This window comes from Scophthalmus maximus, chromosome 10, assembly GCF_022379125.1.
Source record: "Scophthalmus maximus strain ysfricsl-2021 chromosome 10, ASM2237912v1, whole genome shotgun sequence".
NCBI lineage: Eukaryota > Metazoa > Chordata > Actinopteri > Pleuronectiformes > Scophthalmidae > Scophthalmus > Scophthalmus maximus.
Genome location: NC_061524.1, coordinates 405028 through 425894, shown reverse-complemented (window position 1 = coordinate 425894; position 20867 = coordinate 405028). Strand labels below are relative to the sequence as shown.

Below are 20867 nucleotides of genomic sequence, written 5' to 3'. Positions count from 1 at the left end.
GACGGACATCAGGCACGATGTGGTCGTCACCTGATGGTGCAGGTTTCTTCACCGACGTGGTCCAAACATTGTGTCATTCAATGGTTCGTGAAAGTTAAATGATTCATCTGAAAACGTTCAGGTGTGAAATGTGTTTGAGTCACCGGACGCTTCAGACAGTGGAGTAATCATCACATGAGAACTCCTCACTGACGTCGCTCGTTTGATTTGGATCTTTTGCCCCAAAGGTTCGATTTTCTCTTTTGTCTTTTGTTTTTTCCAGAATTGTTTTTTTCCTGGAAAATTATTTTTGAACACATTACTGTGTGTTTGTGTGTGTGTTTGTGTGTGTGTGTGTGTGTGTGTGTGTGAGACTCACAGAGCTGCAACAGTTCATCACTTAGTAATCAACTACTAAATTAATCGCAAACTATTTTGATAATCGATTAATTAAAGTAGTTTTTATGAAAAAGAAGTCATAATTCTCTGATTTCAGCTTCTTACATGTGAATATGTTCTGGTTTCTTTGCTCCTCTGTGACAGTGAACTGAAGATCTTTGGTGTCGTGGACAGAACAAAACATCATGTTGGAGTTTTGAAAAACATGATCAGCATTCTTCACCTTTTTATGGACCAAACAACTTATCAATAAAAATAATCGACTTATAAAAATAATTGTTAGTTGCAGCTCTAGACATTTCACCACGTGTTATTTTCTGCCCTGATAACACCAGCAACTACACAATAAAGGTCAGAGAATAACGCACCCTGACCGAGGACACCAGAGGAACGCTGACACACACACACACACACACACACACGTGATAAAAGAAAGTAATAAAAGATTCTTAACAAAAGAAAACATCAGACAGTGAAAAGAAAAAGTTGCATATCCGCGTGGACAAGTGTGAAATGTGAAAATACCTCAACATCCAATCTTCAAGACAGAAGTAACAATTATGAAAACAATAGTTTTATAATGACTTCTAACATGTAAACATTTCAAGTAGCTACAAATCGTGTGCAGCAAGGATTTAATGTTTCTATTGATACGTGAGGACACGAGTGAACTGATGACATTGACTCCACTAGGTTTTAGATTTCTGTCCTTCGCTCTGGTTTCATTTCCTTCCTTTAGTGTTTGTTGAATCCTCCATGGACCCAGACGGAGTTGACCTCGTGTGGGTAATTCAGAAGTAGTGTCTTGTAAGTTGGTTATCACAGAAAAAAAAGAAAATCACTGATTGTCTTAACTTTTTCTTTTTTAACCATCTCTAACACACATGCAGGAGAAAGTCACCAGAGAGTGTCCAACTACAGTGACACAAACAATAAGAGTCCAGTCGAGTTTTACTAAAGTCAAGGAGTTGCCAGTGTATCGAGTCTAAAAAGCTAAAGATCACCGTTCTGACCAGCAGGGGGAGCTCTAACAGAGGCACAGCAACATTACCCCCTCTCTCGCTCACAACCAGTCAACCAATCAGGAGCGGCCTGACCCTTGAACCTGGGGTCAAGTCATACAATCGTGGAGAGAAGTGTCGTCACGTTGAACATCACAACGGTCTGAAAGAACTCAGCGTGTCGGACTGCGTCTCCAACCGAAGGGACGTTACACAACGTCCATGTGCGGCCAGTAAAAAAAGAAAAGAATACCAATAAAACGTAGACTTTCATTTTCCCACCGTGTGAAAAACCTGGAAGGAAGATTAACAACAATCTGGAGCAAACCAATGATCACGAGTTGTGGCTCACGCGAGCGTTTTAAAGCATTTTCACCCACGACATTTGAACAACATTCACACAAACGTCACGTGAAGCGTGAGAACATACGTCTCACTGAGGAACGCACTTTGGGTTTATTCATGAGCTTTTTTTTCTTGTTGTTTGTTTTTTTTCCTTTTTTTTGTGAGTTAAGAACCTGAAGCAGGATTAAACATTATTTTGATTTTTTCATCCGTGTGGAGCCGAGCCCAGACCTGCTGAGCCCTGGAGACAAGAGGGAGCATTCACTCCACCAGACTCCTCCCACTTCAGACCATTCAGACAAATCTGTGTCGGAGAACTAATCGTGGGACTCAGAGGGTGTGTGAATAAATCCATTTATAAATTAGCAAAAACCAACGGAGATTAAAAAACGGGTCCCCCTCGAGTCTATTCGAGAGGCGGATGGTGGAGCCGGACACGAGTGAACACTTGAGGGAGTGTGGCTGAGAATAGCAGCACAAAGAGCCGGACGTGTTCACCAGGAAGCTCCTTCCCAAGCTGCTGCTGCCCGTGGGACACATGATCCCAGTGGACACGTCTCCATATGTATATAATACAGCATTGGGACGCCCCGTCACGGAGCCCACAGTGTTAAAGCATTTTAAAGGCCATATAAATATAGTTGTGAAATATAAATATGTGCACGCAACAACAGACACGGCCACTTTGGGGTGAAGCTCGTTTTGACACAGTAAAGCAGGATTAGCTTTTTCCAGGGAAGTGTGACATCACGTCACAATACTATGGTGGTCAGTCCGTCTGTTCTCATCTCCAGAGATATCATATCCATCGACTGCACCAGGGACCGGTGGAATAATATCTTAACTTAAAGCTGCCAACTCTTCAGCCATGACCTGGTTCAAGATAATATATATGTATATATATATATATATATATATATATATACACACACACACACATATATATTATATATTTATATCTCACTTTGGCCTTTTGGTAACAAGCAAAGAATGTCTTCCGGTGCGTCGCGACCTCGTCACTGGCAGTTGAGGTCGGGGCTGTTGAGCCAGGCCCAGATCTGGATGATCTGCTGCGGCGTCCTGGGGTGAACCAGGATGAGACTGTTGTAGGCGCAGGGGTTCGACCTGTACTTCGCCTCAATGTCAAATGTCCTGAAGCCTTTGTGCCTCTCGGGGCCCAGTCCCAGCTTTTTAAGACACATGCCCGTGTAGACGTCGTCGATCGGGAAGAGCAGAACACGACGCGACACGCTGTGCAGACGAGCGGCCACCTCGCCAGAGTAAAAGTAGCCGCCGCCTCCTGCGTACGGAGGGTACTTCCCTGTGTACAAGCTCTCGGGGATGAAGTATTTGACCTTCTTGTCCCGGTGCGGCCCCGCCTCGGTGATCACGTCCCCCACGAACAGGTCCCTGGCTTTGGGCTCCGTGAGCCCCTTGAGGAAGTCCAGGATGCGGTAGGTGTTGACGAAGACGTCGTCGTCGCCTTTGAATATGAAGCGAGCACCGGGGCAACGCGTCTGGATCCACTCCAGGAACAGAACTTCTTTGACGGTCAAGTTGAAGAACGAATCCCGGAAGTCCCACTGGATGATGTCCTGGTGGCGGAGGCTCTCGTCACGCAGACTGAAGGACAGATCTGGGTGGTGGTCCCAGGCAGTGGCGTTGCCGAGAAGGAAGACGGTGACCACCGTCTGATTGCCTATAACGCCCGCCCGTCCCCAGGACTGCCGGATGGCCTGGCGCCGGTCGAAGTGCGATACCTGGGATTTGATGGCGAGGAGCAGGAAGGGCGGCTCCTCACAGATATCAGGCTGGTCCAACACGATCGGGTACGAACGGCAGTGCATGAAATGCAGAAAATCCTTGAAGCGCTCAGGTAGCGAGTTGTAGTCCTTCACCTGAGTGGTAACCCCCATGTTCTGCGTGCAGGGGTCCGAGGTCAGACTGTCCTCAGTGAGCCGCAGGTCTGTGGCGCTGTAGTTGGCTGCCAACACGGGGTTGTTCTGGATGTCCACAACCTGCTGCTGGCGGTTCCAGTACGCCAGCGGGGGAGTCAGTTTGCTCCAGAAGGGCGCCGACGGGATTCTGACCTTGTGATGCCCGTTCTTGTCTTGACCGCTGTGCCGGAAGATGAGGATGAAGATGAAGAGGTTGACCATCACCACCGTCACCCCCAGCTTCAGCCGCATCCGCTGCATCGCCATGACGACGTCCTGCACCCGTCAGCACCTGAGCAGACCGGAGGAGGAGGAGGAGGAGGTCAGTGGACAGAAGGGCTTCATTTGAATTCAAAGTAGTGCAGTCGAACGGGTCAAACAAATACTAATTAATCGCACAATTTGCTGTGATAATTCACTTTCTTTTTTCTTAAGACTGAAGTTTGTAATAATGGATATTTAAATGTAAAATGATGGATTTAATGTAGAATCAACACGAAGGAAGTATTCAAATTCAAATACTATTTGTTTGAAAGTATGTGTTGTGGATCGATCGCTCCAGGGTGTCGGGTCAGGACACTAGAGTTGTGTTCAGGTGAGAGTGCAGATGAAAGACGGAGCCGGAAGTTCAGACTATTTATGACATATTTATCTAGATGCAGTCCCGCATGCAAAATACAAGGTCATCACATTTCAGGTACAATCCGAAGGAAGGAAGACTCAAAGAAGTCTTGACTGAGTCTCTGAAGAGGATTCATCGCCTATGTAAAATGCATAACTCAGAAATACTATTACATCTAAAGAACAGAACGGTACATAGGGGCATGGAGCATCTTTTGATCTTTGAGCACAGATTCTGTCCTGTGAACTATGACACAGTGACCACGTGTCCAGATGTCTGTCTGACAGACAGTGGAGGAACCGTCTCCTGTGAGAGCTGTGACGTGACTCTTCACTCATGTTCTCTGATAAGAATCATCACAGACTATAAGTGGGACTAGTTTCTGTCACCTCGAGCCGACATTGATGTGGAACCACATAAACGCTTCAAGTTCTCTCCCTCCGCTCAAACTACTTCCTGTTTCCAGTATCTTGCGATATATTGATCCATCTTCTTTTGAAGTAAACAACATGCGGCGTCAAAGATGAACGCGCTCATGTCGCCAGCACTAGTTCAACGTCAAGTCCATATGTCAGAAGTGTCAGTTGAGACCGCTGGTTTCCTCGGGGGGACGCGTGTGGACGATCAATGTGGAGGATCACAGGACTTGTTGGTGTTCAGGGATCACGTGAACGAACCAGAACAAACAGTAAAACACTCACACGAGTTCCCTCCATGAAACTAAAACAAGGAGCCGTGTTCCACCTGAGCTCGTGTTGAGCAGTGTGTGTGTGTGTGTGTGTGTGTGTACACGCCCCCGGGTCTATATTAATATTTGTCATTAACTATGTTTACCTTTCAAATGTCCTACATTCTACATCTCACGGTTTCAAACCACTGACGGGCTCATGGCCTCACATCGCACTTCTCTTTATCTTTCTCCTTCTTCCTCTTCCTCTTCCTCTTCTCCTTCTCTTTCTTCTTCTTCTCTTTCTTCTTCTTCTTCTCCTTCGGTGATCTCAAACTTGTCCTCTGGAAACCAAACTGTCAGAAATCCATCCGAGCGACGGAGAACTCTTTAACACGCTCGTCCGGGAGGTTTCACTTTGCATTTAAAAAGAAAGAGTCTGTGTTCGTCCTTCAATTGTTCGTGTGCTCGTCACTCAGGCGACCACATTGAGTCGACTTATTGATCATCTACACGTTTGAACGACTGATGGATAGAGAGGGAGGGAGGGAGAGAGGGAGAGGGAGGGAGGGAGAGAGGGAGGGAGAGAGAGAGAGAGAGAGAGAGAGAGGGAGGGAGGGGGAGAGGGAGAGGGAGGGAGGGAGAGAGAGAGAGAGAGAGGGAGGGAGGGAGAGAGAGAGAGAGAGAGAGAGGGAGGTAGAGAGAGAGAGAGAGAGAGAGTCTTCCTTTCCTTCTCCTCCCTCCCCCCTCCCTCCCCTCCCTCTCCTCCTCTGTCCGTCTTCCTTTCCTTCTCCTCCCCTCCCCTCCCTCCCCTCTCCCTCCCTCCCCTCCCTCTCCTCCTCTGTCCGTCTGCCTTTCCTTCTCCTCTTCCTTCCTTGTGAGTTTTGACAGTCGAGCGATGATGATACTTGATCCCGATGTTAAATCAATGTTTAATTATCAATGAGGACAAAGCACCGACGTCCCCCCCCCCTCCTCTTTCTCTCCATGGATAATGAAGCTTTCCTGTATTGCTAAACAAACAAGACGACTTCTGGGAAATGCGTTGGTGAGGGGGGGGGGGGGTCCTTAAGAAGAAGGCGTAACAACATGTTGACAGAACAACAGCGTCCAGACGTCTCATTACGCAGCAGCTCTGCCCGACCTGCGGAGGACACACTCGTGTGTAACTCGTGGTGGGATCAGATGGGGGCGTGGTCTTATTCTCACTAGGCCTTTTTTTTATTTATGTGAATCTGAGAAAATGGCCTTAGAGGACGCCGTTGGAAACGGGCGATTCTTCAAGTCACGTTCCTGTTCTGACGCCTGTGGGGGCGGGTTGGTGATGTCATCATGTCGAGTTGAAGCCCGTGGTCGAGAAGTGCATCGGGCAAAGTGCGTTTTGGGGCGTGGCCAAACGGGAGGGGGCCGCACATGTCGTTCAGAGGGTTTGTATTTCATCAGTAAAACACGCAGTAAAACAATCATCCTGCCTGAAGGAGACAAGTGGGTTGTCATGACGACACTTTAAACACGTTATTGGTCAAATAAGCCACTGTCTTCATGTGAAACATCAAACAAGACTTACAACAACGTAAATGCTTAAAATGTTTTTAAAGAAAATTAAGGATTATTATTTAGATTTATTTTATTTCATTTTTTCTTTCTTCTTTCTTTAATTTTTCTGATATGCAGGGTTCACGCCGTGTTCACCCCGAGACATTACAAACCAATGCTGCCTGCTGCGCCTGCGTCTGGCCGAGCGGTAACCGGTAACCAGTAAACAGTAACCAGTAACCAGTGACCAGTAACCAGTGACCGGTGACCAGTAAACAGTAACCAGTAACCAGTGACCAGTAACCAGTGACCAGTAAACAGTAACCGGTGACCAGTGACCTGTGACCAGTAACCAGTGACCAGTAACCTGTGACCAGTAAATAATAACCAGTAACCAGTGACCAGTAAACAATAACCAGTAAACAGTAACCAGTAACCAGCATCCAGTAACCTGTGACCAGTATCCAGTGACCAGTAAACAGTGACCAGTAAACAGTGACCAGTAACCAGTGACCAGTGACCAGTGACCAGTCACCAGGAACCAGTGACCAGTGACCAGTCACCAGTCACCAGTAACCAGTGACCAGTAACCAGCATCCAGTAACCTGTGACCAGTGACCAGTGACCAGTAACCAGCATCCAGTAACCTGTGACCAGTAAACAGTGACCAGTAACCTGTGACCAGTAAACAGTGACCAGTAACCAGTGACCAGTAACCAGTGACCAGTGACCAGTAACCAGTAACCTGTGACCAGTGACCGGTCACCAGTAACCAGTAACCTGTGACCAGTGACCAGTAACCAGTAACCTGTGACCAGTGACCGGTCACCAGTAACCAGTAACCAGTGACCAGTAACCAGTGACCAGTAACCAGTGACCAGTGACCAGTAACCAGTAACCTGTGACCAGTGACCGGTCACCGGTAACCTGTGACCAGTGACCGGTCACCAGTAACCAGTAACCAGTGACCAGTAAACAGTGACCAGTGACCAGTGACCAGTGACCAGTGACCAGTCACCAGTAACCAGTGACCGGTGACCGGTCCATCAGTACCGTGTGGTCGGAGCACTAAGCAGAACACAGAGCAGGGAGTGGTCAGCTGATTAGATCTGGTGGTAAACAGCTGGACAATAGTGACTGTGTTTGACTGCTGAGGTCTCACCTGATAACATGTGAGGGGGGGTCCTCACCTGGGGGGGCAGAGAACAACAGTGTGTGTGTGTGTGTGTGTGAGATAACAGAATGAGCTTCGGTCTGGACACAGATGTTAGTTGGTGAAGATGTTACCTGTTCCTCCTCCTCAGTGTGGATGGGCCTCTCCTCTCTTACCCCATGATGCCCTCTGGGGAACAGGAGCCGGAGTGAACAAAGAAGAAAGGGAAGAAGGCGGCAGGTCGATCCTGAAAACAGACCAAACAAAAGCAGCTGAACTACTTCATTTTCTTTTCTTTTCTTTTCATCCAGGGAGAATAGAGACGAGGTGGACGGACGAGCAGGAGAGTGAACAGCCGACGATCTCACAATCAGACCTCTGTGGTCTACAGGTCGTTTCATCGTCATGGTTAGTGTCGACTGTCGTGAACAAACTACACACAGATGAGCTGCTTCACCGTCACACACCAAGCGTTCAGACACACGACTCTGGAACGTGAGGAGCTGGAGCGAACCTCAAGATGATTTGTTTTGTCCAAGAACCAAAGATCTTCAGTCACTGTCACGGAGGAGCAGAGAAACCAACACATATTCACATGTAGGAAGCTGAAATCAGAGAATTTGGACTTATTCTTTCATAAAAACTACTTGAAGCGATGGATTATATAAATGATAATTGAGTCGTGGGTCACTGATCGATCTCTGTGTGTTATCGTCTCTCAGCTGCTCTGTGAGAAGTGGATTCACATCTGATTCAGTCTCTGTATTTGACCCACGTGGTGAAGAAAACACCCGACAGACACCGAATCATGTGGAAAGTTTATCTCTGTTGTTCCCTTTATATACACGACGGGTCGCATTAATCATTGATCCTGTGTTTGTGCTGGTTAGATATGAAGAGTCAGATAAAGACCTTTCACTGAGCAAACAAACGGCCCGAATCGTTCGCCTGATGACGCTGCGACCGGAGCAGAGCAGACGGAGAAACATCTCTGGATTCAAAGGAAAAGAAAGAACCGTCAAACACTGAGGACGTGGAGACAAACAAAGAGAAAGAGCTCAGTCGGTCCAATCATATTAATCAAACTTTAAATGACAAGAAATGTAGATGGAGTGTTGTTCATAAAGAAGTGAGCTGAGCGTGTTGGGGGGGAGGAGCTCACAGCACACGCAGCCTCATGCTGCTGATTGCATCGCGTGTGCGGCGGCAGATAAGAAGGAGGCGGAGCAGACGAGCGTCCGCCGCCGAGGCCACGTCAGGTCACCGGCACAAAGGTCGACGCTTCACTGACGGGCACGGAAACACCAACCAATCAGGAGCAGCGACAACAGACACGTTTCATCTGCTGCTTCGAGTGGAACTGTGGTTCAACATCTAACAGGGGGAACACGGAGGGTTCGGAGAAGATGAATTAGAAAAGATGATTTAGAAAAGATGAATTAGAAAAGATGATTTAGAAAAGATGAATTAGAAAAGATGATTTAGAAAAGATGATTTAGAAAAGATGAATTAGAAAAGATGAATTAGAAAAGATGAATTAGAAAAGATGAATTAGAAAAGATGAATTAGAAAAGATGATTTAAAGTTCCAGTTCTCGTCCTCAGTTTAAGAAAACTGCAGTGAAGAGGATTTTCTATGTCTGTGTCTATGTCCCAAAATAACATTTATTACATTTAATTAATTATATTTAAATCAATTTAGTTGAATTAGGTGAATTCAAGACAAAAGGAAAGAACAGGTTTTAGCAGCTGAGAACAAACACTGTCGTGAATCGTGATTCTAGACTCGTGGACGTTCCGCTTCTTAAATTCCACGGTGAGGTTCGACTCGACGTCCTCAGAGACACGAGGGACACGAGCGTGGACACTCGTCCGTCTCCTGATGAACATGTTTCTATCTTTGAATTACTGTCAGACTTTTGCATAAATCTATCCCACAAAGTGGCCCGTGAACAAAAGCATACTTGGCTAAACAAATCATAAGAGGTCAGAGGTCGTCCATCATAAAGATAACACCTCAATCACGATAATACAACTTCCGCTCGTTTTCCATTTCCTCTTTAACGTACTTTATGCTCCACTGTACATACAGCACTTTGAACTGTGTTTGAAACGTGCCTCATCGCCCCCCCCCCACACACACGGGGTTATTTCTGAGCACTGCGTCAGACGTGTATATTTATATAAGAGGATGTTTCTGGCGACGTGGTACGAGGAGAAGAGAACCGAGTTGGAGCCTCAACACCAAATATCGACAGTCACCACGAGTATTCACGAAGGGGCCAAAGGTCGCACGTCACGTGACCGAGCTGCTCGCAGACTCACGCCGGCTTTTTAAAAATGGCTCCTCGTGGTTTTCTGTTTTAGACGCCAACTAAAAGTGACACAAATGAAACTTTCATCAAGGTTTTAGTTTGTTAAAGCTCCAGCGTGTAATATTCAGAAGAACTGATTCACAGATCATATTGTCCATAGCTCTGTTCATATATTAGTCAAATATAGTTCCACGAGGTGGACCGACCTCTGTGTGAGTCTCCATGTTTCTACGTCGTGTTGAATACGTGTTGAACTAAACATCCAGAATACGTCGCGTTCACGTTGAATTGTTGGAATCAGCGGTGCGCCACCATAAAGTGTCCCCTGTCGGTCGCTCAGGTGGTTTTGGTTTGACACTTTACTACCAGATGACGCCAGAAAATGACAAACGTTACCCACTGGGGCCTTGAATAAGCTTCAGACATGTACAGTAATAATGACACAGTGAGTTGACCCATGTGGAGCGTCACACTCAAACACTTTGCTTAACTTAGAACTGAATTTACTCTTTATCATCCGAGTCCACGCGCTCTACATCGCTCACACGCTGATACGCATCGTCCATGTAAACGCACGTTCAGTGTGATCTGATGAACAAGGACACAGACCTGTTCTGTACACTGTCACGGTAATAAGACGCCAGATCAACAACTGTGGAGTATTGGGATGTAACAGAATAGTCAAGGAATTCATATTGCAGCTGTAGCTGAAAATAGAGCAAGCTCCTCGCAGGGAGGTCAGTGGGTTATCAGGAGGAACCGTGTCCGGGCCCGTTCGTCCAACGCTGTGGCAACGACAAAACAAACTCTGCTCGGCTCAACGTGACGTCACACATCGGTGTGTGAGCTGCTGCTCTAAAGCCTCCGCCGCCATCTTGGCGTTATAGATCCAGTCATGTTCTCATAGAGTCGCCCTCTGCTGGTCAGTAAACAGAACACAGGCTTCACACACTTCAGCACCGGCATAGACTATAAAAAAATGAACATATCTTCACCGGATCTGCAAAATGAAGCCAACAGAAACCTGTATTCTCTGGAACCACCATTAGAGGGCGACTCATGCATTTTTTTTAAATGTGTGAACTGACAGGAAGTGAACAATGACAAATGGCAACAGTTGAAACAGGAAGTCTCAGAGAGAGAAACACACAATTCAGGTACACACACACACACACACACACACACACACACACACACACACACACACACACACACACACACACACACACACACACACACACACACACACACACACACACACACACACACACACACACACACACACACACACACACACACACACACACACAGATCTGTTGTTTACAGTGGTGCAGGAGTTTTTTGACTTCCAAGATAAATCCCGCTTACATAAATGAATAACTCACCACGAGCAAACAGAGATATGATAAAAGCCTCAGTCACTCTGGGAATTATTTCATATTGAAAGTCAGAGCGAGGCCGAGTGTTCCTGATAAGAACTGGGTGAGCTGGGACTCAGCCCCCTCCCCTCCATCTTCACTGCCCCTCGTCATACACGATGACAACAAACGTCTGAACAGGACACTGAAGAGAGACGTGTCCGACCAGGTTGTCATCATCATGTGCATGATTAAAACGTGTGTTAGGAAATATGTAGGTAATACTCAAACCTAAAAATCATATTCCATGGTGGTTGAAAATACTTTAAAGCAAGAAAGTGTTTGGGAACAACTTGATGCAATCTGATTTGTTTCCTGAGCAGGAAACTGGTTCAGTGGCCTCAGACTGTTCCAGCTCCCAGTCGACCACATGACCTGAATTCTGGGGCGGTTTTTAATAACCTCATGTTCCTGTGCAACACTGACTGGTTCATATGCAAACCTCTCACACTGTATATTTTATCATTTAGGGCTGCGGCTAATACTAATTCATCAGATGTTTGGTTCATAAAATGGTGAAAAATTGTTGGCGGTTAATTTCGTAGTCGATTACTTATCGATTAACTGTTGCAGCTCTTTACTTTTACTATGTGCAGCTTTACATCTGAAAGACGTCTATAAATAGTCACATGAGTATGTGACACATCCTCAGGAACTGAGAGCAGTAACACGAGGGTGTGGGGAAGAGGAAGAGGAAGAAGAGAGCAAACTGCGAACAGAGACATAAACATGTCCGACCTTCTGTCTGATAAGAACTCCCCAAACAGTCATTTCCTGTTGCAGTAGGACCGTCTACATCTGAAGACGTCAACCTCGGCTCCTTTGTCCAAAACGACAACCAACCAAATCGTCCCTAAAATAAATAAAAGACCCTTCGCTGGTTGTTGGGAGAAACTGCTCTGGACGTGAAAGGTGTAGTTGGGTTAGTCGCTCGTCACTCATGTGCTCCAGGATCAATCTGCATTGTTTGCAGATGAGATGTTGAGTGATGAGACATGTGATCCCAGGAGGAACGTTTCTCTCTGAGTCAAACACCGAATCTCCACACGAGAGCTTAAAGTTCTCTGCTGCTGCGACAAACTCTCCAACCACTGCGGATCCTGCAGGAGATTAATTATTCACCATCACGTTTGTTGTGAGTGTCTCTGTGATGCTCGGGCGTGGCCCTGAACTCCCACCATCTCGCTGAGTGACGTCTTCTGAGGAGAGTTGTGTCACACTGCGTCCGACACATCGACGGATCATCGGAGTCCTTCTCCGCTCAGTCTGGTCCTGGAAACCACGGGCCGACGCTCAGACACATCAACTGACGCTCCGAGTGCCAAGGATCATAAGAGCTACCGCTTGTGATAAAACTGCAGGATGCAAATTAACAATGATAATAATAATTGGTTCACTACAAAGAGGAAGTTTAGACTCTTTTATAGACGTTGCTCACGTTTTATGAGAACGCAGCGGATCGATGATCGTGATCAGCTGACAAACTATGAGAGCCACAAAAAGTCTAAAAATAATATTGATCAATAAAATACTATTTCATAGAGATCAGGTCTTCAAATAGCTCCTTTTTCAAAATTACTCCAAAACCCAAATAACTGTACAGAGTGTTGATATTATATACGAACTATAAATATAAGAGAAGCTGGAAGAAGCATTTTTTTGATCCAAAAAACTTAAATGTGACCAAAAAAATGATGAAAATGAAACTTTTACTTTCAGCTCAGAAGGAAACTGTCGCTGACTGAAACAAGTCCAACCCTTCAAAACCAGGTCGCGGGGCAGAGACACCACCAGCCTGCCGCAGATGTGTGTGAGTGTGTGGACACTGACGGTGTCACGTGATCCGACTGTACATTTGTTCCACTGAACTCTAACAGGATGATGGAGACACAACCAGCACAACCAGTATGTCCAGGTCCCACGGTCGCGCCTGAACGCACCCTGAGGCGTGTTTGTCAGAGAGACGTTCATTTGCCTAATGTCTGACATGCAACGCTTCACTTACAAGGCTCAGTGTGTGTGTGTGTCTGTGTGTGTGTCTGTGTGTGTGTGTGTGTTTTCCCTTTGCCATTAGAGCGACTGTAAACCCCCTGATGTGCTCCCCTCCATCAGGAGCAGGACTGACGTCAGTGAAGTGACATGATGATCCGCGAGCCAGTTTAATGGATCTTGGAAAACAGTCGGCAAAGCACTTAAAGAACCGCAGAAGCTTCTGACTCTAGCAAAACCCACATTTGGATTTAAAGAGAAGAAGAAGAAGAAGAAGAAGAAGAAGAAGAATAACAAACAACAACACAGAGGAGCTGGTCAATAAGAAGCTTCTACTACAACTGGTATCACTTCAGGTTCAAGAGAGAATGAAACAGAAGTTAATGGATAATGTGAGATGCAGATCAGAAGAACTTCTCTCACAACCAGAGAAGACAAACACAGGAAGTGTGGAAATATTACACAAGGACTCTGTTGCTACACGACTGCTGCCATGGAGACCAAACAAACTCACTCACGAGCTTCACTTCAACCATGAACTTCTAATGTAAATAACCAGAAACAAAATGAAAACACGCAAACAACCAAAATCTACCGAACTTACAGCCGATGACACGACCGGCGTCTGTCGTTCATCTGGTAACGGTCGAGGTGCGTTCAAGCCCCAAACAGAAGAGATTCTCTGGGCCATGTTGTACCACTTCAAACTCCATATTTACGTTATTATATGTATATTTAACTGTAACTGTCAGCGTTGAGCCTGGCTCCGCTCCAAAGGCCTGAAGCTGGAGGATCCTGGTGAGATGTCGCGTCGTAACGACGTATGGAAACTGTTCCACTGTGGTTTTTAAAGAAAACATGAGCTCAGACGTCGCTGTTCACGTGGAGACGCAGACTGTTGATACAAAAATAATGGTCATCATAAAACAACGGGAATTAACTGAAGATCAGCTGATTTCCCCGACTCCAGTTGTTGCCATCGGTTACACTCACATGACTGAACTGACATTCATCCTCTCATCCAGATGACGACGGGTCAGAAACCAAGAGCAGAATGTACTGAGATATTTCCATCTGTGGTTCACGGCCGAGTCGTCGGGGCCTCAGACAGAACTTCTACTCATCACCTCACATTTCCGAACATCTCAGCCGACGTGAGTCAAAGTGAAGCTTCGTGAGCGAGGAACTCGCTGCTGTGCAGAAAGAGAAAAGAAACGCAGGCTGAACTTGTAATAAACGGAGGGAGAGATGATCACTACATAAATACACAGACACCAGATCTTTGGATCCTTGATGCTCTCAGACACTTCATGTTGCGTAACCGTCTGTTCAGCAAAGTCCTGCTCATCCGCCGACACCAGCAGACGAGCGGACGTCAGGACGGATCTCTCCGTCTTCACGTCTCGCAGACGAGGCAGAGGAAACGCTGCGGGCTTTGATTTGATCAGCAGGTGAATCGTGCGACGGTCAGTGTGCAGCTCGCCACATGACGTGGAGGGATTATGGACTTCATCACGCTGAATGTTTTCTATATGTCTGAAACGGCCACAATGGCTTTGAGAACACAAAGGAATCTCTGTTCGTCCCAAAACAAACTCACGTCCGCTGCATGTGAACTGGAAGTCGATCAACAGTCTCATGAAATATACATTTGATGAAACAACTAACATCCAATATCTCCAGCAGAGCAACAACATACCTGAAGGAGAAACTAAAACACAAGCACTGAATCTGCTCGTCCCGGATTCTTAAAGGTGAACAAACAGTTTGAACTTCCTTCATCACAGGAACATGTGTTCTACGTCTGTATCACAGGAACATGTGTTCTACGTCTGTATCACAGGAACATGTGTGTTCTACGTCTGTATCACAGGAACATGTGTTCTACGTCTGTATCACAGGAACATGTGTTCTACGTCTGTATCACAGGAACATGTGTGTTCTACGTCTGTATCACAGGAACATGGGTTCTACGTCTGTATCACAGGAACATGGGTTCTACGTCTGTATCACAGGAACATGTGTTCTACGTCTGTATCACAGGAACATGGGTTCTACGTCTGTATCACAGGAACATGGGTTCTACGTCTGTATCACAGGAACATGTCTTCTACGTCTGTATCACAGGAACATGTGTGTTCTACGTCTGTATCACAGGAACATGGGTTCTACGTCTGTATCACAGGAACATGTGTTCTACGTCTGTATCACAGGAACATGTGTTCTACGTCTGTATCAGAGGAACATGGGTTCTACGTCTGTATCACAGGAACATGGGTTCTACGTCTGTATCACAGGAACATGTGTGTTCTACGTCTGTATCACAGGAACATGTGTTCTACGTCTGTATCACAGGAACATGTGTGTTCTACGTCTGTATCACAGGAACATGTGTTCTACGTCTGTATCACAGGAACATGTGTGTTCTACGTCTGTATCACAGGAACATGTGTTCTACGTCTGTATCACAGGAACATGTGTTCTACGTCTGTATCACAGGAACATGTGTTCTACGTCTGTATCACAGGAACATGTGTTCTACGTCTGTATCACAGGAACATGTGTTCTACGTCTGTATCACAGGAACATGTGTTCTATGTCTGTATCACAGGAACATGTGTCTTCTACGTCTGTATCACAGGAACATGTGTTCTACGTCTGTATCACAGGAACATGTGTTCTACGTCTGTATCACAGGAACATGTGTTCTACGTCTGTATCACAGGAACATGTGTTCTACGTCTGTATCACAGGAACATGTGTTCTACGTCTGTATCACAGGAACATGTGTTCTACGTCTGTATCACAGGAACATGTGTTCTACGTCTGTATCACAGGAACATGTGTTCTACGTCTGTATCACAGGAACATGTGTTCTACGTCTGTATCACAGGAACATGTGTTCTACGTCTGTATCACAGGAACATGTGTGTTCTACGTCTGTATCACAGGAACATGTGTTCTATGTCTGTATCACAGGAACATGTGTTCTACGTCTGTATCACAGGAACATGTGTTCTACGTCTGTATCACAGGAACATGTGTTCTACGTTTGTATCACAGGAACATGTGTTCTACGTCTGTATCACAGGAACATGTGTGTTCTACGTTTGTATCACAGGAACATGTGTTCTACGTCTGTATCACAGGAACATGTGTTCTACGTCTGTATCACAGGAACATGTGTTCTACGTCTGTATCACAGGAACATGTGTTCTACGTCTGTATCACAGGAACATGTGTCTTCTACGTCTGTATCACAGGAACATGTGTTCTACGTCTGTATCACAGGAACATGTGTTCTACGTCTGTATCACAGGAACATGTGTCTTCTACGTCTGTATCACAGGAACATGTGTTCTACGTCTGTATCACAGGAACATGTGTTCTACGTCTGTATCACAGGAACATGTGTCTTCTACGTCTGTATCACAGGAACATGTGTACAAGCTTTGTGGAATGAGTCAAACTATCAAAACAAAGAAGCTGGTTTTACTCCACAATGTTTCCTGTATAAAATCTCTATTTGCTTGTAAAATAAAATGTTTGTATCATTTGTTTCATATCAACTGGAGATAAACCGCCGGGAAAAGGCCGGATTAGAAGGAACTTATTCCCCGATGCCTCGTCTTCAGACCTGGTTTCACTCAGATAACAGTGGTAAAAGGAAGTGATTGTTGTTTATGTGTAGATTTATGTATTTGTGATCGTTCAGTCACCCTGTGTGTGATCATCACTTCAGACTCTTCAGGAGCAAACAGATGATCAGACATATTCAATAAGTTTGAAATGTGCAGGCGCCACAGCGATTCTCCACTATTGAACAAGTCCAGGTAACTATCAGGGAGAAAGGGGAACAAAGGCAACAGAACAAGGCCTCGTCGTCACGGTAACTAGTTGTTGTTGCACAATATATTGTCAGGAGGACAGACGAGAGGACAGACGAGGACGGAGGAGAGGACAGACGAGGACAAACAGAGGACGGAGGAGAGGACATGCATCGGACAATAAGTCCATAACGAGACTAATCGTGTCACACACACACACACACACACATCTGCACGGCGACTCTGGAAAATGTTGCTCATGTGATTAAAAGCCTTCCTCATCATGAGGTAGATGAAGAGGAGGTCAGTCAACGTGGAAACAGTTGTTCCCTCAGGTGTCTCCTCGTCTCCTCCTCAGGTGTCTCCTCGTCTCCTCCTCAGGTGTCTCCTCAGGTGTCTCCTCGTCTCCTCCTCAGGTGTCTCCTCAGGTGTCTCCTCGTCTCCTCCTCAGGTGTCTCCTCGTCTCCTCCTCAGGTGTCTCCTCAGGTGTCTCCTCGTCTCCTCCTCAGGTGTCTCCTCGTCTCCTCCTCAGGTGTCTCCTCAGGTGTGTCCTCGTCTCCTCCTCAGGTGTCTCCTCGTCTCCTCCTCGTCTCCTCCTCAGGTGTCTCCTCGTCTCCTCCTCAGGTGTCTCCTCCTCAGGTGTCTCCTCGTCTCCTCCTCAGGTGTCTCCTCGTCTCCTCCTCAGGTGTCTCCTCAGGTGTCTCCTCGTCTCCTCCTCGTCTCCTCCTCAGGTGTCTCCTCGTCTCCTCCTCAGGTGTCTCCTCATCTCCTCCTCAGGTGTCTCCTCGTCTCCTCGTCTCCTCCTCAGGTGTCTCCTCATCTCCTCCTCAGGTGTCTCCTCGTCTCCTCCTCAGGTGTCTCCTCGTCTCCTCCTCAGGTGTCTCCTCGTCTCCTCCTCAGGTGTCTCCTCAGGTGTCTCCTCGTCTCCTCCTCGTCTCCTCCTCAGGTGTCTCCTCGTCTCCTCCTCAGGTGTCTCCTCAGGTGTCTCCTCGTCTCCTCCTCGTCTCCTCCTCAGGTGTCTCCTCGTCTCCTCCTCAGGTGTCTCCTTGTCTCCTCGTCTCCTCCTCAGGTGTCTCCTCAGGTGTCTCCTCGTCTCCTCCTCAGGTGTCTCCTCGTCTCCTCCTCAGGTGTCTCCTCAGGTGTGTCCTCGTCTCCTCCTCAGGTGTCTCCTCGTCTCCTCCTCGTCTCCTCCTCAGGTGTCTCCTCGTCTCCTCCTCAGGTGTCTCCTCCTCAGGTGTCTCCTCGTCTCCTCCTCAGGTGTCTCCTCGTCTCCTCCTCAGGTGTCTCCTCGTCTCCTCCTCAGGTGTCTCCTCAGGTGTCTCCTCGTCTCCTCCTCGTCTCCTCCTCAGGTGTCTCCTCGTCTCCTCCTCAGGTGTCTCCTCATCTCCTCCTCAGGTGTCTCCTCGTCTCCTCGTCTCCTCCTCAGGTGTCTCCTCATCTCCTCCTCAGGTGTCTCCTCGTCTCCTCCTCAGGTGTCTCCTCGTCTCCTCCTCAGGTGTCTCCTCGTCTCCTCCTCAGGTGTCTCCTCAGGTGTCTCCTCGTCTCCTCCTCGTCTCCTCCTCAGGTGTCTCCTCGTCTCCTCCTCAGGTGTCTCCTCAGGTGTCTCCTCGTCTCCTCCTCGTCTCCTCCTCAGGTGTCTCCTTGTCTCCTCGTCTCCTCCTCAGGTGTCTCCTCAGGTGTCTCCTCGTCTCCTCCTCAGGTGTCTCCTCGTCTCCTCCTCAGGTGTCTCCTCAGGTGTGTCCTCGTCTCCTCCTCAGGTGTCTCCTCGTCTCCTCCTCGTCTCCTCCTCAGGTGTCTCCTCGTCTCCTCCTCAGGTGTCTCCTCCTCAGGTGTCTCCTCGTCTCCTCCTCAGGTGTCTCCTCGTCTCCTCCTCAGGTGTCTCCTCGTCTCCTCCTCAGGTGTCTCCTCAGGTGTCTCCTCGTCTCCTCCTCGTCTCCTCCTCAGGTGTCTCCTCGTCTCCTCCTCAGGTGTCTCCTCATCTCCTCCTCAGGTGTCTCCTCGTCTCCTCGTCTCCTCCTCAGGTGTCTCCTCATCTCCTCCTCAGGTGTCTCCTCGTCTCCTCCTCAGGTGTCTCCTCGTCTCCTCCTCAGGTGTCTCCTCGTCTCCTCCTCAGGTGTCTCCTCGTCTCCTCCTCAGGTGTCTCCTCGTCTCCTCCTCAGGTGTCTCCTCAGGTGTCTCCTCGTCTCCTCCTCGTCTCCTCCTCAGGTGTCTCCTCGTCTCCTCCTCAGGTGTCTCCTCAGGTGTCTCCTCGTCTCCTCCTCAGGTGTCTCCTCGTCTCCTCCTCAGGTGTCTCCTTGTCTCCTCGTCTCCTCCTCAGGTGTCTCCTCAGGTGTCTCCTCGTCTCCTCCTCGTCTCCTCCTCAGGTGTCTCCTCGTCTCCTCCTCAGGTGTCTCCTCGTCTCCTCGTCTCCTCCTCAGGTGTCTCCTCGTCAGGTGTCTCCTCGTCTCCTCGTCTCCTCCCCTCAAGTATAGTCTGAGGATCGGGGACACTTGGCTCCTCCCACTGTCTCCACAGCCTCATCATGAATCATTGATCCACTAATCAATAATAGATACATGTCTGACGGACTCTGACTTCCTGGACGATGCTCACAGATGATCACGTGTCACTCTTCTACCTGTTGATCGGTCGGTTCACTTTCTGTTTCTTCTTCTTCTAACTTTGAAACGATCGAGTCGACTTGAACCAAACACCAACACTCGATGTGTCCACAGCTCGTCACAGTGTGTGTGTGTGTGTGTGTGTGTGTGTGTGTGTCGAGCGGAGCGACTTACTTCGGTCGACGGGGAGTTCGATGGTCGCCGGACACTCGGAGCTTCACGGCTCGTTCAGCCTCCGTCGAGCCGCCGGCAGCGGGGAGGGGTCACACACATCCATGACGTCGTCCCCGGACACTTGTGCGTCTTCCTCTCTCGACTCCGGGGTTTTCCACCGCGACGACACCGACTGAGACCGAACTGACACTTGAACGCACCGAGGAGGATCCTGTCGACACGATGACGCGTCGGCTGGGGGCGGAGCTACAGGCTCCTCCTCCTCCTCTCTCTCTCTCTCACATACAAACACACACACACACGTACAAACACATACAAACACACACACACACACACATACAAACACACACACACACACACATACAAACACACACACACACACACACACACACACATACAAACACACACACACACACACATACAAACACACACACACACACACACACATACAAACACACACACACACACACACACATACAAACACACACACACACACACACACATACAAACACACACACACACACACATACAAACACACACACACACACACACACACACACATACAAACACACACACACACACACATACAAACACACACACACACACACATACAAACACACACACACACACACACATACAAACACACACACACACACACACACATACAAACACACACACACACACACACACACACATACAAACACACACACACACACACATACAAACACACACACACACACACACACACACATACAAACACACACACACACACACACATACAAACACACACACACACTCACACACACACACGCACACACATACAAACACACACACACACACACACACACATACAAACACACACACACACACATACAAACACACACACACACACACACACACACACAT

General features: G+C 47.5%; 1 protein-coding gene across 8 annotated transcripts; it reads right to left on the bottom strand.

Moving 5' to 3' along the window:
* Positions 1-804: 804 nt before the first annotated feature.
* Positions 805-20216, bottom strand: b3gnt2b (UDP-GlcNAc:betaGal beta-1,3-N-acetylglucosaminyltransferase 2b). 8 transcript variants are annotated; one of them, XR_004784486.2, is made up of 4 exons: positions 19962-20214; positions 7774-7886; positions 2678-3953; positions 805-2618 (listed from the first exon to the last, which is right to left on the bottom strand). XR_004784486.2 is itself a non-coding variant. In XM_035605067.2 (4 exons), exon 4 carries the CDS (start codon positions 3926-3928, stop codon positions 2741-2743), a length of 1188 nt encoding a protein of 395 aa, XP_035460960.1. In that variant the 5' UTR covers positions 3929-3953; positions 7649-7676; positions 7774-7886; positions 19962-20216; the 3' UTR covers positions 805-2740. The 8 variants fall into 8 exon arrangements, 6 of the variants coding, with proteins under 6 accessions (XP_035460960.1, XP_035460961.1, XP_035460963.1 ...); XR_004784487.2 differs by having other exon boundaries at positions 2684-3953; XM_035605067.2 differs by adding an exon at positions 7649-7676 and having other exon boundaries at positions 805-3953; positions 19962-20216.
* Positions 20217-20867: the final 651 nt, after the last annotated feature.